Source organism: Cololabis saira, chromosome 17 (assembly GCF_033807715.1).
Source record: "Cololabis saira isolate AMF1-May2022 chromosome 17, fColSai1.1, whole genome shotgun sequence".
Lineage (NCBI taxonomy): Eukaryota > Metazoa > Chordata > Actinopteri > Beloniformes > Belonidae > Cololabis > Cololabis saira.
The window spans coordinates 5,146,743-5,164,343 of record NC_084603.1 but is presented as its reverse complement, the minus strand read 5'-3'; the positions used below and the strand labels follow the sequence as shown (position 1 = coordinate 5,164,343).

The 17,601-nt window shown below is 37.7% G+C and overlaps 1 protein-coding gene across 1 annotated transcript in view; it reads left to right on the top strand.

The window, feature by feature from the left end:
* The first annotated feature begins 4,427 nt into the window (after positions 1-4,427).
* Positions 4,428-17,601, top strand: part of dst (dystonin) — a 158,832-nt gene continuing 145,658 nt past the window's right edge. The window contains 4 exon segments of the mRNA XM_061746058.1: positions 4,428-4,614; positions 4,886-4,917; positions 6,250-6,438; positions 11,184-11,397. Of these exon segments, the coding sequence (XP_061602042.1) occupies positions 4,428-4,614; positions 4,886-4,917; positions 6,250-6,438; positions 11,184-11,397 (622 nt within the window).

Sequence of the window (17,601 nt, the reverse complement as noted above, 5' to 3'; positions counted from 1 at the left end):
TTTTTTTTTTTTTGCATTTTGTGATAGATATGCAGGTATTAAAACCCTTCTGGTTTTGAAAGTATTTATTATTTTCTTATTATTATTTATTATTTTCTTATTATTATTTATTATTTCCTTCTATTTATGTTATTGGTTATTTTCTATATTATTGTTTGAATATTTACTTTATTATTGATATATTTATTTTATTTATGTTTTTTTCTAGCAAGACTCAATTTAAAAAATGTTTTTGTTTCGTGTGATGTTGTTGAGTGTTTTCAACATGTTGGTTTTATGACAATAAATCTGTAAATGCTCTCAATTAATGAGTTTGTATACACATATCCCAAAAGAAGAGTTGATGTGAACAACTTACACTAACCTATTACAAGACAGGGGGTGCTTTTCACGGCAGGGGTGCTGAATACGGCACAACACCGGCAACTCCCATACCATGTATGGGTTTGTCGTTTGAGTATCTGCAAAGACTGTTATTTTTCATTCATTACACAAATACATCACTGAAATGTACTACCCTACTTATTGCAACAACCGTGCTCATGACGTTTTGAAGTCCAGAGCCTATGAATCTACACGTGTACTCAGTACTCGAGTTGTAAAAAAAAAATCAGGGGGGATGGTGGATTTTATCATATGGGGACAGATAATTTGTGCTGATTACAAATAATATAATATATTACAAATGATAGCAGTGGCCAAAACAGCTGCAGAAATACTGCAGGAATGACATAGCAGCAGTTAAATGCAGCCTTCTGTAAGCTTTAAATATCCACTGGGCTTACATCAAATACATCAAAACACAACAATAAAAAACAGTTTTCTGAACTTATCAATATGATTCTGTCCTTCACAGGATAAGTAACATGGATCACTGCAAAAACTCAAAATCTTAACAAGAATATTTGTCTTATTTCTAGTTAACATGTCTCATTTTAGTAAAAAAATCTTATTACACTTAAAACAAGACTCATCACTGGAAATAACAACAATTTTCACCTGTTTCAAGTAGATTTTTACTTAAAATAAGTAGAAAAATTTGCCAGTGGAACAAGATTTGTTTGCCTGTAATGAGAAGATAAATCTTGTCCCACTGGCAGATTTTTCTACTTATTTAAAGTGAAAATGTACTTGAAACAGGTGAAAATGGTTTTATTTTTCTGGTGATGACTCTAAATGTTGAAATAGCAGTAAAACCACATTCAGTGATGAAATGACATAAGGGATGGAAAGGGGGAATGGCAGTTTTACAGGGGGGATGATTTTGACCGTTTTTATTTCAGGGGGGGTGCCATCCCCCCTCATTCCCCCTCAACTCCAGTACTGCGTATACCAAGCAAATTTAAATATCTTCACATTTTTCTACCTGGGTCTGATCCATCGGGCAATGAATCCCATGCTCCCCAGTTTGAAAATGCATGCAATGCTTTTATCACTTTTATCTACCTCATACTGCTGCACCTTTCACTTAAAAAAAAAATTGTATAGGTTAATAACCTTTTGTCTATTTACTGTACAGTGAACAAAATAACCAGAGTCAAATCCCCTGTCTGGCATGTTCAAACTTGGCCAATAAACCTGATTCTGATTCTGATTGAGCAGCCCTAAAGCAAGCCTCACTTGTGTGATAAGATGGCTACAATGATATTCACTTTATTTCTGATTTCTGAGGAACAGCAGATATTTACCCCACTAGTAAGGAACACTATATCTAAAAAAAAAATGGTGTACTTGCATGTATAAATAACTAAATACAAAATAATTACATTAGTGTATGAACTCGGACCAATTCGCCAGACTTGGAAATAATGTCATGGGCTAAGACCTGGCCACCATAGTGTATTTGTTTTTTCAGGATTTACATTTTTGTTGTTGTCTCTTATTCAAGATACAGACAGAAATAAACATGCATAATCTTAGAGATTCTTTGCAGTTTATGAAGGCCAATTCAGGCTGAATGTTGGTAAAAGGGCTCACATACATCCCAGCATAATTTAGTTGAATACCACTAAATTATGTTGTTTTTCAGTGTAAATCCTCATCCTCTTCTGTTCATACGGGAAATACTAAGATTTTGCTTTTCTCCTGTGAGCTTGTCTCTATGTGACAGAATAAAAATGGCTTTACTTGATCTAAAAATAACATCACCCAGATACTGGATTGTTATCAGATATGTTTTTCTCCTTTTTTTTTCTCTCTAATCCAGAAATCGCTCACAGTCTCTCCTCTACTAAGGACGCCCTTTTGGGAGAGCATAATGATCTCCATCACTCTATCAGACTGATATGTAGTGTACCATTTGCATGTTTAAGATGCAGACCCATGAACCACCTCAGTAGGCTGACACGCATCCGTAGGTCTAGAGTATTAGTCCAGGGGCCAGAGCCCAAAATTTCACTTGTAAATACCACTCAAGGTGACAAAACTTGCTTATGATTTTTGAAAATGTCTATGTCTGTAGATGATATTTTGGTATGATAACCATTCCTGAGTAATCAGATCTTGACATATTCCCATTAATAACGATGTTAATTTTGTATACAATATTGTTATGTTTATAATGTTGTTTATAAAACTAAGTTGGTTCCTTATCTCATTGTTATGTCGTGTATTTGCATGATAAAGACCAGTTTGTGACATCAGCCTAGTGGCTGTTATAGTGTCATAGGAGCCTAATGATGCTCTTCTAGTTTAAGGCTCACAATGACCTGCAACAAGGATATAGTATGGGGTATATTATACATTTCCTGAATCATTATGGTCCTGTGAGTATTCCAGTTTTTGTATTATGTGTCTCTGTTGTTCCTAGGTGACACAGGGCAAAAGGATTGTATATAATTTAGGCGAGAATTGTGTAAAAATGTGTGTTGTTTATAGTTTAAAGAGCTGCAGTGACCTCTATGTTGGTCAGAAAGATTCACATCTTAGCTTGAATGAAAGCTTAAAAGATCCCCTTTAAAATGATACCAAAAACAATATTGTGAAACATTGACAAATATCCTGTACATGAATCTAAACCAGGATACGCACCAGCATCTAATGTAATTTTATGAAGGGGGTGGGTGACTTCATGAGCTGATAACTATGATACAGCTGCCACTCAGGGAGGGTTATCATACCAAAATATCATCTATAGACAGGACTCGATTTGAAGGGGGATGAGGGGGATGGCATCCCCCCTGAAATAAAAACAGTAAAAATCATCCCCCCTGTAAAACTGCCATCCCCCCTCTCCATCCCTTATGTCATTTCATCAATGAATGTGGTTTTACTGCTATTTCAACATTTAGAGTCATCACCAGAAAAATAACACCAGAAAAATAACTTATTTGACCATTTTCACCTGTTTCAAGTAAATTTTCACTTGAAATAAGTAGAAAAATCTGCCAGTGGGACAAGATTTATCTTCTCATTACAAGCAAAAAAAATATTGTTCCCCTGGCAGATTTTTCTACTTATTTCAAGTGAAAATCTACTTGAAACAGGTGAAAATTGTTGTTTTTTTCCAGTGATGAGTCTTGTAAGTGTAAGTGTAATAAGATTTTTTACTAAAATGAGACATTTTAACTAGAAATAGGACAAATATTCTTATTTTGAGTTTTTGCAGTGATCCATTTTACTGTGAAGGACAGAGGCATATTGATAAGTTCAGAAAACTGTTTTTTATTTTTGTGTTTTGATGTACTTGATGTAAGCCCAGTGGATATTTAAAGCTTACAGAAGGCTGTATTTAACTGCTGCTATGTCATTCCTGCAGGTGTTTTGGTCAGTGCTATTATTTGTAATATATTATATTATTTGTAATGAGCACAAATTATCTGTCCCCATATGATAAAATCCACCATCCCCCCTGATTGTTTTTTACAACTCGAGTACTGTCTATAGACATAGATATTTTCAAAAATGATAAACAAGTTTGGTCACCTTGAGTGGTACAGATATGTGGTCTGGCCCATGAACTACAGACGAATGCAGCATCATCCTGTAGCGCATGCAGGCCACTCTGCAGCAGATTACTGCGATGCTGCCTACAGGGATGAATGTGCTGACTCTCCCCTCTGGCCAAAGAAATAAATAAATAAATAAATGAAACGTGCGTCTTTGCTGACTCATGCCTTGTACCTCGCAATGATGATATCAATCTGGGCTGTCCCTCTTTGACTCGATACGCTTTCCACGTTTTTGCTTTGTGATGCCTCACGTATAGTCAGCGAGCGTCTTTCTGCTTAATGCTGATTTATGGTTCCGCGTTACACCAACGCAGAGCCTACGGCGTAGGGTACGTGGCGACGCGCACCGTACGACTCGCATCGCCGCGTACCCTACGCCGTAGCTACGGCGTAAGCTCTGCGTCGATTTATGTGCTGGTGGAAGCAGCAGCAGAGGAGCCAGCTGTCTGAGGCTCAATCTGTCCTACATCTCGCCTTATGATGATCGCTGCCGCCTTTCTGGTGCTGCTGAGGCCCTACAGTATTCAATGCGTGCTGCTTTTGCTCCTGCTTTTGCTCGGGACTATTGCGACAATTTTGTTTTTCTGCTGCTGGCATCGCAGGCTCCGTAATGGGAAGCATCCCATCAAATCTGTGCTCTCCGGCGGACGCTCCAAGAGCCGCGGTGAGTGCTGCAGGCCAGCCAGCATCCTCATCCCCCCATCTGTCTCTGATATATCTATAAGATCATTTTAGTTTGTAGTTTGGGCTGTCAAACGAAATAAACATTACTTTTAAATGCGTAAAGACAGTGTCTGTTAGATCAGCCGAAAATACAGCCTATAATATATATATTAAATAACTTTTTTACCTGTATTTTATGAATATGACATGCCATTCTCAAGATTAATTGTCATAACAATGCCTTATTGTAACATCTGTTATCTGTCCTGTAGTTGGTCTCCGATCGCATCATTTTCGATCAGAGGTAGGATGAACTTTTCACATTAAGGTTTTTTTTCTATGACGTAGTGGCTAAGAGTGTTATCTTTTAAAGTATAACGTTAGTTGCATGGTTGTAACTGTGAAATGTTACTCATGCTTCACTTCAAAGTCCATTTCTATGGACTTTTATCGCAGACTGCATGGTTATTTTGGGAACTATGATGTGCGCAGTGCGCATGTGTTCGCCTATTAATAAATAATGTCCATGATTTTGCAGTCTCATCATTTGAGGTTGGTTAAAACTCTTTTTGTATTGTTTTTGGGGATGCAGGATTTAACTTGAGATGTTACCAAATTAATAGAGATATTCTGTTTGTTTTTTTCTACAAGAATAAGGCATATTTGCTGACGTGCGAATGCATTAAATTGTGGTTCGTTCAATCTGTTTCCGTTTTACGCAACTTTTCAAAATAAAATCAAAAAGTGAAAACAAATGAGCTCTGTCTATTCCAGATGATTTAAAGTTAATCACATATGAGATTTGAGATTAAAGTGATATTTAATGAGACTTCCTTACATTGCCTATGGAAAAGATTTCAACCAACTCCAATAAAACGTAAAAAGGGAATAGTGAAAAGTAGCTTTAGCACGTCTCAATAAATGCTTTGTAAGGCAATGACATTGAAAGTGTGATATAGGTCTAAAGGGACCATTGTTATTATTAAATGACCTAACGCTATGCTTTAAGCATTTATCTATTGTTATTCTTCATAGTTTAAAGTTACGAAACCAAATGCTGGCCCTGCTTGGGAGGTCATGTTATTGAACTGCAGGATATTGAAACCCCACTGACTCAGTTCTGTTGCTGGTAGGGATTCAGTATCATATTCAGCGATGCAACAGCAGGACTGTTCTAGAGCCTTCATTTTATAAAGGAGTTTCTATGATTTTGATCTTCCTGCATTACTTACAGAAAAGAAAGAGCATAAATTCCAAACTGTAACAGTGGAATGTTTACTCTTCCTTTTCAGGTGATTGAAATTTCATACCCAGAGCAGATAGGAGTGTGTAACCATTGATAGAAAAAAACGTTAAAAAAGTGACATCTTTGATCCTGTTGTTCATGATATAAGCACATAAGTAAAAAGATAAACACAATCTGGTAAAAATGAAAAAATGAAAAAAATCTTATACAGCAAAATTCCTTAGATGCCCAGCATTTATGTGTGCTTTCTTTAGATACTGTTTTATGGAATATATTTAATGCAAAATGTATTTTAAACAATCAGGCTGCTACATGTTTATGATTTTATTTTGTCTTGCAGTCTGTGAATACAAAATCTCTTGCCAGCTTGACATTTGTGTTTGTTTCCAGGGTTTCAGGCACAGTCCACGTCACTTAAGAAGGAGCATACATGCTCGAGTGACAGAGGAAAAGCCCAAACTGGTTGAGGTTCCTGAGAGTGAACCTGACTCGTCCTCAACTCTGAGAAAACGTAAAGTGAAGAAGAGAGTTCCCACAGAGTTTTACCAATCTGTGCAAGTCACTCCTACACGTAAAGCTGTAGGTATTTCAACTTAACTTTATAACCACAATTAATATAGTTGACCAGGTTGTACTCTTTTTGTTTTTCTCCCCTCCACAGGGACATCCGTGTGCATTTGAAGCTGGTTAGGATTAACAGGCTGTGGGATACTGGGCAAGTGTTTACTTAAAGGGCTTGAACTCGGGTGTGCTGTGGAATGATGATCTCTTCATAGGTCCTATGAAATAAGATGTTACTGTGGGTTCACACCTGTAGATTAAAATTAGTTTTTTCATGTTACCATAAATGTTATTTTTTTTTCTCTTTTAAAAAAGAAGAAATAAATAATTTATGGGACTTTTAATTAGAAATTATGCAGATAGTTTGGAATATTTTACAATTTGTCCTTTAACCTCCTAAGACCTGATGCAATTTTTTTTTTAATTGTTGCTTTGGGCCCCTGTATGACATAGACAACAAAACATGTGATGTCTACATGTGCGTACATCAGGTTTTAGGAGGTTAAGTTCCTTTCTCAGAAAACATTTAAATACCCAAACCATAAAACTACACTAAAATTGGCTAAATACAAGTTTGGTGTCATAATAATTATTGCTTGCCACCCAAATTAGATATTGTACAATCTAAAATCACATTTGATTTTTTTTATGTATTCACAATCATCATCCCAGATGTTTTAAGTTTCTATCTGGAAATTTACATTTTAATTCTTATATTATTTCTTTGGCTCAGTGTTCTTGTGCATGCAGGTACTTGTCTTCAACTATGATGCATTTCTTTGTTTGAACATCCCAGGGTTTAATCCTTCAGCTTTTGATTTCAACATATTTGCCTTTTTTTCCTCTCTGAACTGTCTGCACTGCTTCTTAAAAAGAGTACAGTTTTCTTCTTTAGGATTGTTCAGTCATAAAACTGAGGAGAAAGACGCAACACTTAATTCAGGGATTGAGTATTTTTTTTCTTCTTGGAAAGGAATGTATCACTGCAGGTACATTCATCTGAAAAAGCACAAGGTCTACTCTGAACATATGTGTGGAAACGTTACATGTTGCAGGGGTCTTCTTCATGTTCCTCTGCTCTGATCCTGTATTTATTTATACATACAGAGAACAGAATTCTGATCTCAGATTCACAAAACCACCAATACTGATTTTTTTGTATGTGTGTGATTTTAAATACTATTTATCCTATTATCCTATACAACATTAAATATGGCATCCTAACTTTTCATGGTACTTTCAGTAATCTGTTTTTTGCTTTATAACGTTCTAATTTAGTGCCGGACTTGTCATATCCTGTGTGGTGCTGGAACTAGAAACTGTTTAAAGGAAACTATTGATCTGTGCAGTTCTGTTCTTAGCTGCGTCATAGCGAGAGCCAGCAGACAAAGACTTGCGCTTCTTTATTATTTGCAATAGTGAGCAAGCAAGATGGATCACAACCTGAACAGAAAAGGATTTTTATATTTCTAATACTTTTATTCAAATAATCTATTTTCAATGTTAAATAAAAATTGTTAACCTGATGGTGAACAATAAAATATACTATGTGCAAAAACTGTTATTCTAATGACAAAAAGGTCAGATGAGTTTGACAAATTACTTGAGCCTCAATGAAAACATGAATTTTGAGTTTTTTTTAAATCATAAGAGCTTCAAAATAAGTGTTTAGCCCAGACTTGCACATGCTTCGATCAACCTTTAATGCATCATTTATGACATATTCAAATGTGTAGCCTTCACCAAACTGTGCAGACTTAATAATTTATATTCAATATTTAATGGTTATTTCATAGTCTTTGAGAAAGCATTCAGTGTCTGTGTGTTTTTAATCTCTTCGAAATGGTCCAGACTGATGTGGAGGAGCTATTGATTACATGTTCAGGAGATCAAGCATGTGTACTCATGTCTGTGTTTTGTGTTCACTTTTGAAACAAAGTCTGCAGTTCTAGACTATAATATTGAAGGTTTTAACAGATTTGAGTGCCATGAACCAGGTTATGCCAGTAAATGCATCCGAATGTGTGCACTCCTCTATATATTTTATCTTTTAATCATATTTTTTAACAATAACAACTGATGGGTAAACATAAAAAAAAATGTTAAGCCCTTTCTCATTTTATAGGTGCAGTTTCAGTAAAAATTATGCCTTCAGAGTTTGTTTCATATGTGAAGAAAGCAAAACTTTATTAATCTAAAAAAAATGCCATGAAAAAACGTGATATTTATTTTTCCTCTTTTAAGAGGGAACGAATTATGAGTAAAACCGATCTGATGAAAAACTGTAATACTAAGCTGCCCTTTAAAGACTGAGGTTTATCCTGGTGAAACGGCTGCTAATACTACCGGCACGCTGCTTTCATCAGCTCTGCGGCCTCTATTTCAAACCTGAAATCCTTTTCAATGGTTCTGCAGAAATAACGTCCCCCGTGTGAACATTTCATACTGCAGCTTATAGCTTCTGCTAACATCAAGACCACCTAAAATGCCACATCATTCCTCTAGGATTATTTTGTGGCTTTCAGGATACAAGTCTTTTCCAGGTTGCCTTAAAGTAATGATTTATTCTAAAGTAAATTGAACTTTGTTGTTCAGGTATTTTGAACCCCACCCTTCTCCATAAGGATGGTTGCATGTATTTATTCTCTTGCCCAATCTCAGGAGCGTCAGGGCGCAGCAGGAAATTGCAAAAGAAAATAGCCCATCCATTATCTTCAGCAATGAGTAACTGCAGGAGATGAGAAGCCAGTCAATACTAGAAATTGCATTGTTGCTGAAGCTATACCTTTTTGAATTCAGTCAGCTGGCTCCTTGTAAACAATGATTTTGTGGTCATCTTTGTGTCGAACACATCAGAATCAGAATCATGTTTATTTGGCCAAGTCAGGTCAAACAAGACAGGGAATTTGACTCATTTATTTTCGCTCACTGTACAGTAAATAAACAAATGACAGCTCTTATTAACATGTATACAATTAAAAAAAACAAAGTGAAAGGTGCAGCAGTATGAGGTAGACATGGTTATTGAAAGGTGCATTGTTATAGCCAGTACTCGAGTTGAGGGGGGATGAGGGGGGATGGCATCCCCCCCTGAAATAAAAACGGTCCAAATCATCCCCCCTGTAAAACTGCCATCCCCCCTTCCCATCCCTTATGTCATTTCATCAATGAATGTGGTTTTACTGCTATTTCAACATTTAGTCATCACCAGAAAAATAACACCAGAAAAATAACTTATTTGACAATTTTCACCTGTTTCAAGTACATTTTCACTGAAATAAGTAGGAAAATCTGCCAATGGGATAAGATTTATCTTCTTATTACAAGCAAAAAATATCTTGTTCCACTGGCAGATTTTTCTACTTATTTCAAGTGAAAATCTACTTGAAACAGGTGAAAATTGTTGTTTTTTCCAGTGATGAGTCTTGTTTTTAGTGTAATGAGACTTTTTTTTTTACTAAAATGAGACATTTTAACTAGAAATAGGACAAATATTCTTGTTAAGATTTTGAGTTTTGGCAGTGATCCATTTTACTAACCTGTGAAGGACAGAGGCATATTGATAAGTTCAGAAAACTGTTTTTTATTGTTGTGTTTTGATGTATTTGATGTAAGCCCAGTGGATATTTAAAGCTTACAGAAGGCTGCATTTAACTGCTGCTATGTCATTCCTGCAGTATTTCTGCCGGTGTTTTGGTCACTGCTATTATTTGTAATATATTATATTATTTGTAATCAGCACAAATTATCTGTCCCCATATGATAAAATCCACCATCCCCCCTGATTTTTTTTTTTACAACTCGAGTACTGGTTATAGCATATGATTGTGGTTATTATTATTATTATTATTTATTTATTACATTTCCATTGTTGTGCCTCAAATCTCAATGGCGTGGATGCAGAGGGTCTGGGGATGTCTGAGGATGTCTGAGGATGTCTGAGGATGTCTGAGGATGTCTGAGGATGTGTACCTCTAGCTATGAAAAACAGAGGGAGCCCCTCCTCCTGTTATTGAGGCAGTTATTTGTAGCCATGCAGCCGCTACCTTTGTGTGGGGAAGGCGCTCTAAAGGCTGATTTATGGTTCCGCGTTACACCAACGCAGAGCGGTGCGCGTCGCCGACTACTCTACGGCGTAGACTACGGCGTAGGCTCTGCGTCGATTTAACGCGGAACCATAATTCAGGCCTAACACCGTCACAAGGGGAGCTGCTGCAGTTGGCTGGATGGTGTGACGCGGAGGCACATGCAGTCTGCGCTCCCATCACGGTCCAGCTCTGCCTCGACAGCACACAGCAGTCTCCCCCTCCATCCCTCCATCCCTGCATCCCTCCGGAGACCTCACATCACCCTGCACCCTGAGGGGAGGACCGGAGCATCCCTGCGAAGGGCGTGGCACCGCCAAAAACATATGTGTCTGAAGTGTGGAAGAGGCCAATAACGCCCAAATAGGATTATCCATTTTTCTTCCATCTGACAGGTCTCCATGTATTCAGTGGTAAGTCTTAATTCTGACCTGGCGGGGGAGCCAGACACTATTGCTTTCACACAGGTTTTTATTTGGCTCAATCTTTTATTGTTTTGGATCCGTGTGAACTGGTTGCCTCCCGTCACACCTCATGAGCGCTCATGTGTCGCACCTTGACCTGCTGCCATAGTGGGGAGGACGAAAAGAAAAGAGAAGAAAAGAAAAGGAAAAAACGCCTAATTAAGTGCCGTGTCTGTCGCTCAAGACATTGTTGGCTTTTTCTTTTGTCTCGCAGAGCTCCAGTTCGGGGAACCCTTCCCTGCACTGCTCCATGTCGTCCTCGGCGGATATATCGGACGAGGATGATTACAGTGTTAAGTCCGGGTCGGCATCGCCGGCCCCCGGGGACACTCTGCCCTGGAACCTGCCCAGACACGAGCGCTCCAAGAGGAAGATCCAGGGGGGATCCGTGCTGGATCCGGCGGAGAGAGCGGTGCTCAGGATCGCAGGTGAGTGAGGCTCTCTCACCTGGTTATTGTGGAGGAAAAACTGTCTGAACGACGTGCTGCATTTGGGGGTGGGCTGTAAGCTACAAGTGAAGTCATTTCTGGGGGTAGTAACCAGTGGCGTCAATTCAGTCGAAGCTAAGGTATGGCAAGGTTACGAGTCACAGAACTTAACTAGAATATCAATCAACACGTCCAGCAAATACTCATCACAGAATCTGCTATGGAGCTTATCTGTGTGGTCAAGAAAATTGGAACTTTTTCAAATGCAGTCTCGCTCACTGCAAAAACTAAAAATCTTACCAGGAATATTTGTCTTATTTCTAGTTAAAATGTATCATTTTTAGTCAAAAAATCTCATTACACTTAAAACAAAAGTCATTACCAGAAAAATAACTTGTTTTCACCTGTTTCAAGTAAATTTTCACTTGAAATAAGTAGAAAAATCTGCCAGTGGAACAAGATTTATCTTCTCTTCTACAAGCAAAAAAATCTTGTTCCACTGGCAGATTTTTCCACTTATTTTAAGTGAAAATCTACTTGAAACAGGTGAAAATGGTTGTTTTTGTCTTAAATGTAATGATATTTTTTTTTACTTTTGAGTTTTTGCAGTGTATAATAACTAGTGAAATCGATCATGTTGTTCTGATTTGTATTTGTAGTTATTCTATATGTATTAAGTAATACAATAATCAATACAAAGAGACACAGAGTAATTACATAAATGTATTTGAAAAAACAAACATTTACATTTAACCCTTGAAGCCAAGGTGTGGCGGCTGCCGTACCTTGCCATACCCAATTGACGCCCCTGGTAGTAACCTAATGTGGATTTGTGATACACCAGATTTTTTTTGTTTTACTTGATTTTATTGTGGCTGTGATGCCAGAAATATCCAATATAGGCTATAATGTTTCTATGTATATTTTCTCTTAAGTCAAGTCTTAGGATAGGCCATTCATTTTATTTCTTGTCAAAGGAGATACATCTGAGTGCCTGAGTGGGTCCAAACTGTGCTGAAGTTGTGATAAATAAGCAAAGCTACAAGTTAATTAAAGTGAGTTTGCTACCTACATATATGGCCAGGCAAGTTTATAGCACAATTCAACACAAGGTAATTCAAAGTGCAAAGTTTACATCAACATTAAAAGCGACAAGACATAATTAGGACAAATAAAATGAAATAAAATTATGAGAAAAGAAGGTAAAATAATAAAAAGCACAAGTTGCTGAAAACTAAAGGCAGTAGAGTACCGCAGGTATATATTCCTATTTGTTTCCTACTGGAGCTACCTGCTTTTATAGTTGTTAATGGTTTTATAATGATACTTTGACACTATCTGATGCCATAAAATGACTGTGAGAACCAGTGTCATCATCACAGACCTGTGTGGGTTAAGTTTTCAGTGAAATATCGCGGGAATCGGCGTGACAACATGTAAATCAGCCGGGGATACTTGAAATTCCTTGGCAAATTTAAGTGTATTTTATAAGCTGTAAAAAACATTTATTTAGCCATGTTTGTTGAATGAATGAATGAATGAATGAATGAAGATAGATAGATAGATAAAGCTTTATTTATGTGTCACCCCCCAGCGTACAATATCATTATACATTAATAAAATTGGCAATAATAAAAAGTTGAGGGCCACTCACTAAGAGTTGTGAGACACAATACATATTCATATCGATAAAAAGTAACATACATTAAAGTATTAAAATCATTTGACTGTTACAAAAATCACAATGAATGAATGAATGAAGTTTATTCAGTCATTGCAACACAAAACAACACCAAAAAAACATTGTACACAGCATTAACTTTTCATACAAAACCAAAAAACTGTGTTGAACAATAACTGAAAAGGCATAGCAAAATGCTTATAAAAGCCTATCCTATAGTACCAACTTTCTATTTTTGGCTACCGACCTCCAGAAAACCAAAAAGAGAATAGAAAAGCAAAGAAACAACAAAAGGCAAAGAAACAATAGAAAAGCAAAGAAACATTTACAGATGGTCAATTGCACTTATAAGCTTCAAAAATAGCTTTACAAACCATTTTCTTAAATACAACAAAAGAATGATATGTTTTTAAATTTATGTTAATTGATATCATGTTTGTTGAGAGGTGATACTTTCTGGTTGGCTGCGACTGGTTGGGTAATATACGATGTTTATACAGATTTTAATTCCGTGTTTAGTTAGATATTTTTGGGGTATTGGTAAAAAGCTGATTTATGGTTCTGCGTTACACTAACGCAGAGGCTACGGCGTAGGGTGCGCGTCGCCGCGTACCTTACGCCGTAGCCTCTGCGTCGATTTAACGCAGAAGCATAATTCAGGCTTAAGACGAACAGTTGTTCGAAGCGCAATGAAACAGTCCGTGCCGTCAATCAAGGGCGTTCGAGTCTCCTATTGGTCGGTTTGCAGAGCGAGGGCGGGTCTTTGGGCGTTTCCTTGTGAATGACAGGAGTGCCGGTGGCTCTGGAGCGCTCGACACACACGCAACATACACACATTAACCCCCGCGGGCGCGCACACTGGCATGTTGACGCGCGCATGTCGCGTCCCTGTCCGCCGCTGCTGAATGTCCAGTGTGGGAAGCCCGGGTTATGGCTCAGTACGGAGGACCGCAGGCTTATGTGCTCTCCGACGAACAGGAATACCTCCAAGCCTATGAGGGTGTATTGGAAAAGTATAAAGGTAGGACCGGTGCTCTTTAAACGACTAAAAAAATACCCTGTTGCTGTTTGACAGTTCAATAAATGTCAGCCTGCCCCCACCGCCCCCCTTCTTCCTCTGTGGTGACTGCCTGGGCTCAGTGTCTTTATCCCTGCGGTGGAAAAATTGGAATATTTCCTGCATGACATCATATTTAGTCACAGTTTTTATATGTGAGACAATTTCTGTGTTATATTTGTTGTTTATTATAATTGTAGCTTATCATTCGGGTGGAAGATTATTCCTCTTGTTTGCTGTTAGACCATTATATAGCCCGAAACAAGTCTAGAAATCAGTTCACACCAGATTACTGTGTCAGACTTAGAGGTCTAATTAGTGTGTGAATTGTGTAAATTATTTTTTTGTGTATTTAGAGGTTTCTGTGTAGAGTTATGATTCATTGTACAGGGCTGAGATGACTTGTTTGGTTTCTCAAGGCAGGCAAGACGATGACATAGCAGGATGGGGTGTCAGCTCATATCAGCAGCTCCTGGCACTTTATCTAGCTCCCGCTCTTAGGTCTAACACAATAATGAGAACAAATCCATCACACGTATAGGCACTAATTCATGTCTCTGTGACAGCTATAGTTTGGCCAATTCTTGTGCGTGTATCCTCACGCCAGGCCTGTGGATATCCGTGAGGCAAAATTCAAACTGACAGCAGCACTTTTAACTCTTTGTGTTTCCTCTTCTCTTGGGCACGGCAGTATAAAACAGCAGAACAATCAGCAACAAATGCTGTGGCCTATGGTGAATACTCACTGCGAACAGCCACTCAGCTGTTGGGTGTTTTAGCCAGCAGGGCCAGTCAGCTGTGGTTTAAGGCCTTAAACGCCCTGCCTGGACTTTAATGGGATCATATGATGCAGCATCATTAGGAATCTGTAGCTGTTGTCTTAAAACAGAGTAGTCTTATCAAACAACAAGCTCGTTTAGTTGGTGTGTTTTCTGCCATCACAGCTAGTCTGCGATCAGTTTTTACATGTTAAGTATCGATTTTAGGATATGCATAACTTCCCACTTGCTCTTGAACAATGAATTTATCAAAAAAGGGTAAGGCATTAATTGATGCTTATCAGCTCATAATTTCACAATTTATTTAGGCTTTGTGCTTTCACAGTTGTTGCTATTCCTTTAATCTGTGGTCACTGTTCTTAAAGTAGCTGTTTATAGTCAAGTAAAAAAGCTGAGTGTCTTTAAAATCAATCTTAATATTATTTTGCACACGTTTTTTTTTTTACTATACTTATTGATCCAGTCAGAAATTGGAGTTGTACTATTTAGCAAATAACGTATCTTTGCAAACTCATCCTAAACTCCTGGTTTCAATCAGCAGATCATCCATTTGGTCTTTGAGTTCTGACTGCTGAACTAAAAGTTGTCAGTTATTATTTACCAGAGTCCAGTTCAGAAGAAAGGGAAAAGAATTCACTTGTGGCCGAGGATTGTGGATAACTTTTGAAAAGTTCTTCACAGAAGTAGTGATAACCGAGGCGAAGGCTGAGAAAAATATATTTATTGAGTTAGTTTTCTTATTCTTAAAAGTATACATTTCTTGTTTTAAAAGTAGTTATTTTTCTCCACAAATAAAACATTTTCAATAGCTAAGGTGCTGGGTAAATGTTTCAGTCTTTTTTGGATTTTGTCGTTACTTAAGTTTTATTTGCTCTTGTTTGGATCTCCAAGAGCCTCAAGCATCGCTCCATGTGACGCTTAAAGAATCAATGGGACACATTTTCACAGTTAAATCATCGTAGCAACCAAGCAAACAGGCCAAACAAGGCACTTACTGTCCCACTTTTAAAATAGTAGGCAGTTCAAAAGATGGAATTGGTACATTTTTATATTTAACTGTGAAGGTTTAGACGTAATACGTTAAGTATAAGTGGGATTAATTTTACTATTTATTTGTTGTCTGACTGGCTTGCAGGGTCATCAAACACTCTGAAATAATGTCAGCAATTAGGTCCCATTGCAAGTGGAGATGCAGACACATATCAAGAGTTTGTTGCTGCAAGTGAGTGTCATGTGGTGTTTTACTTACCACCTTCACTGTAACCTTCATTATAATCACTGACATGTAGAGTATTGAACTGCTCAGGATTTTATTTTTTATTTCTAATCGCTTCTTTTGTTGCATGCATGTGAGAAGAGGCTCATAGTCCTCCCGCTGTAAGAGTGGCACACACCGGTGAGCTATTGTACATTAATAACAAACTTAGAAGAGCTGAAATTCAATGCAGGCGTCACACACAAAAGAATGCAAACTTGAGGAATGAGTTAAAGACATGGTTTCTCAGACACGTACGACAGACAGTGGAACTAAGCAGTGGTCTGAATGGATTGCACTGTTCTAGCAGAGCCTGCTTGGTAGGCTGTCAACATGAAGTTTAGAGTTTCTCAACAGTTGATGGTCCTCTGTCATCGGGAAGGCTTTAATGGATAAGACACTTGGTGTAGGGCTGGGCGATATGGCCTTTTATTAATATCTCGATATTTTTAGGCCATGTCACGATACACAATATATATCTCGATATTTTGCCTTAGCCTTGAATTAACACTTTGATGCTACAATCACACCAGTATGATGATTCTACATTAAAACATTCTTGTTCATACTGCATTAATATATGCTAATTTTAAACTTTCATGCAAAAAGGGGGAAATCACAACTTAGTCAAACGCACGTGACTGACGTATGTAAGTAGGTGTGCTTGTTTTATGTCTCCGAGAAGGAGATACGAGACGAGAAAGAGTGAGAAAAGCCTGCAATTTAATGCCCGTGGCTAAAAGCAAATGCATCACAATGTATACTCGAATATTCACGATATAGTCATTTTGTACATCGCACAGAGTAGAAGCCGCGATACATCGAGTATATTCGATATATTGCCCAGCCCTAACTTGGTGGTTCATTTGGTTCTTTGTGTCGTTCATTCATATTGTTTTTACGCTTTCTAGTGGCCAAAATGCTTTCATTAGATTTGCCCATATATCTGCAAGAGAACCTGAATGATGATGTTCTTATATTTCTTGTTTTGGAAGCTTTCTCAGTGCTCAGCTACTGATATGTTAAAAAAAACACAAAGATATTTTGTGTTCTTGTTTTTAATTGATGCCCTGAGACATAGTTACAGTGTGTGTTTATTAAAACTATCATACTTACCAAAGCTGAAGCAGCTAAACACTAATAAAACTACATTTATTACAGCTCTGCTCTTCATAAAGCTAATGTCCTGTGTAGTACAAATGTAATTTGGCCTGATGTTTTATGTGCATTAGCTATTGAGAGCAGAAACCAGTCTCTATGATGCAGACTCCTTATGCTCCGCTTCCTCCTAGGGTGTGGTCTGCCAGCGTCTCTGTGTTTCCATGTATCACTGTTGTCTGCGCTGTTACATACAGCACTGCTGTAGATACTGAAAGAATACAGCTAAATTACTAAAACAAGACTATTGATGCTTGCATCATGAAACAGAGTG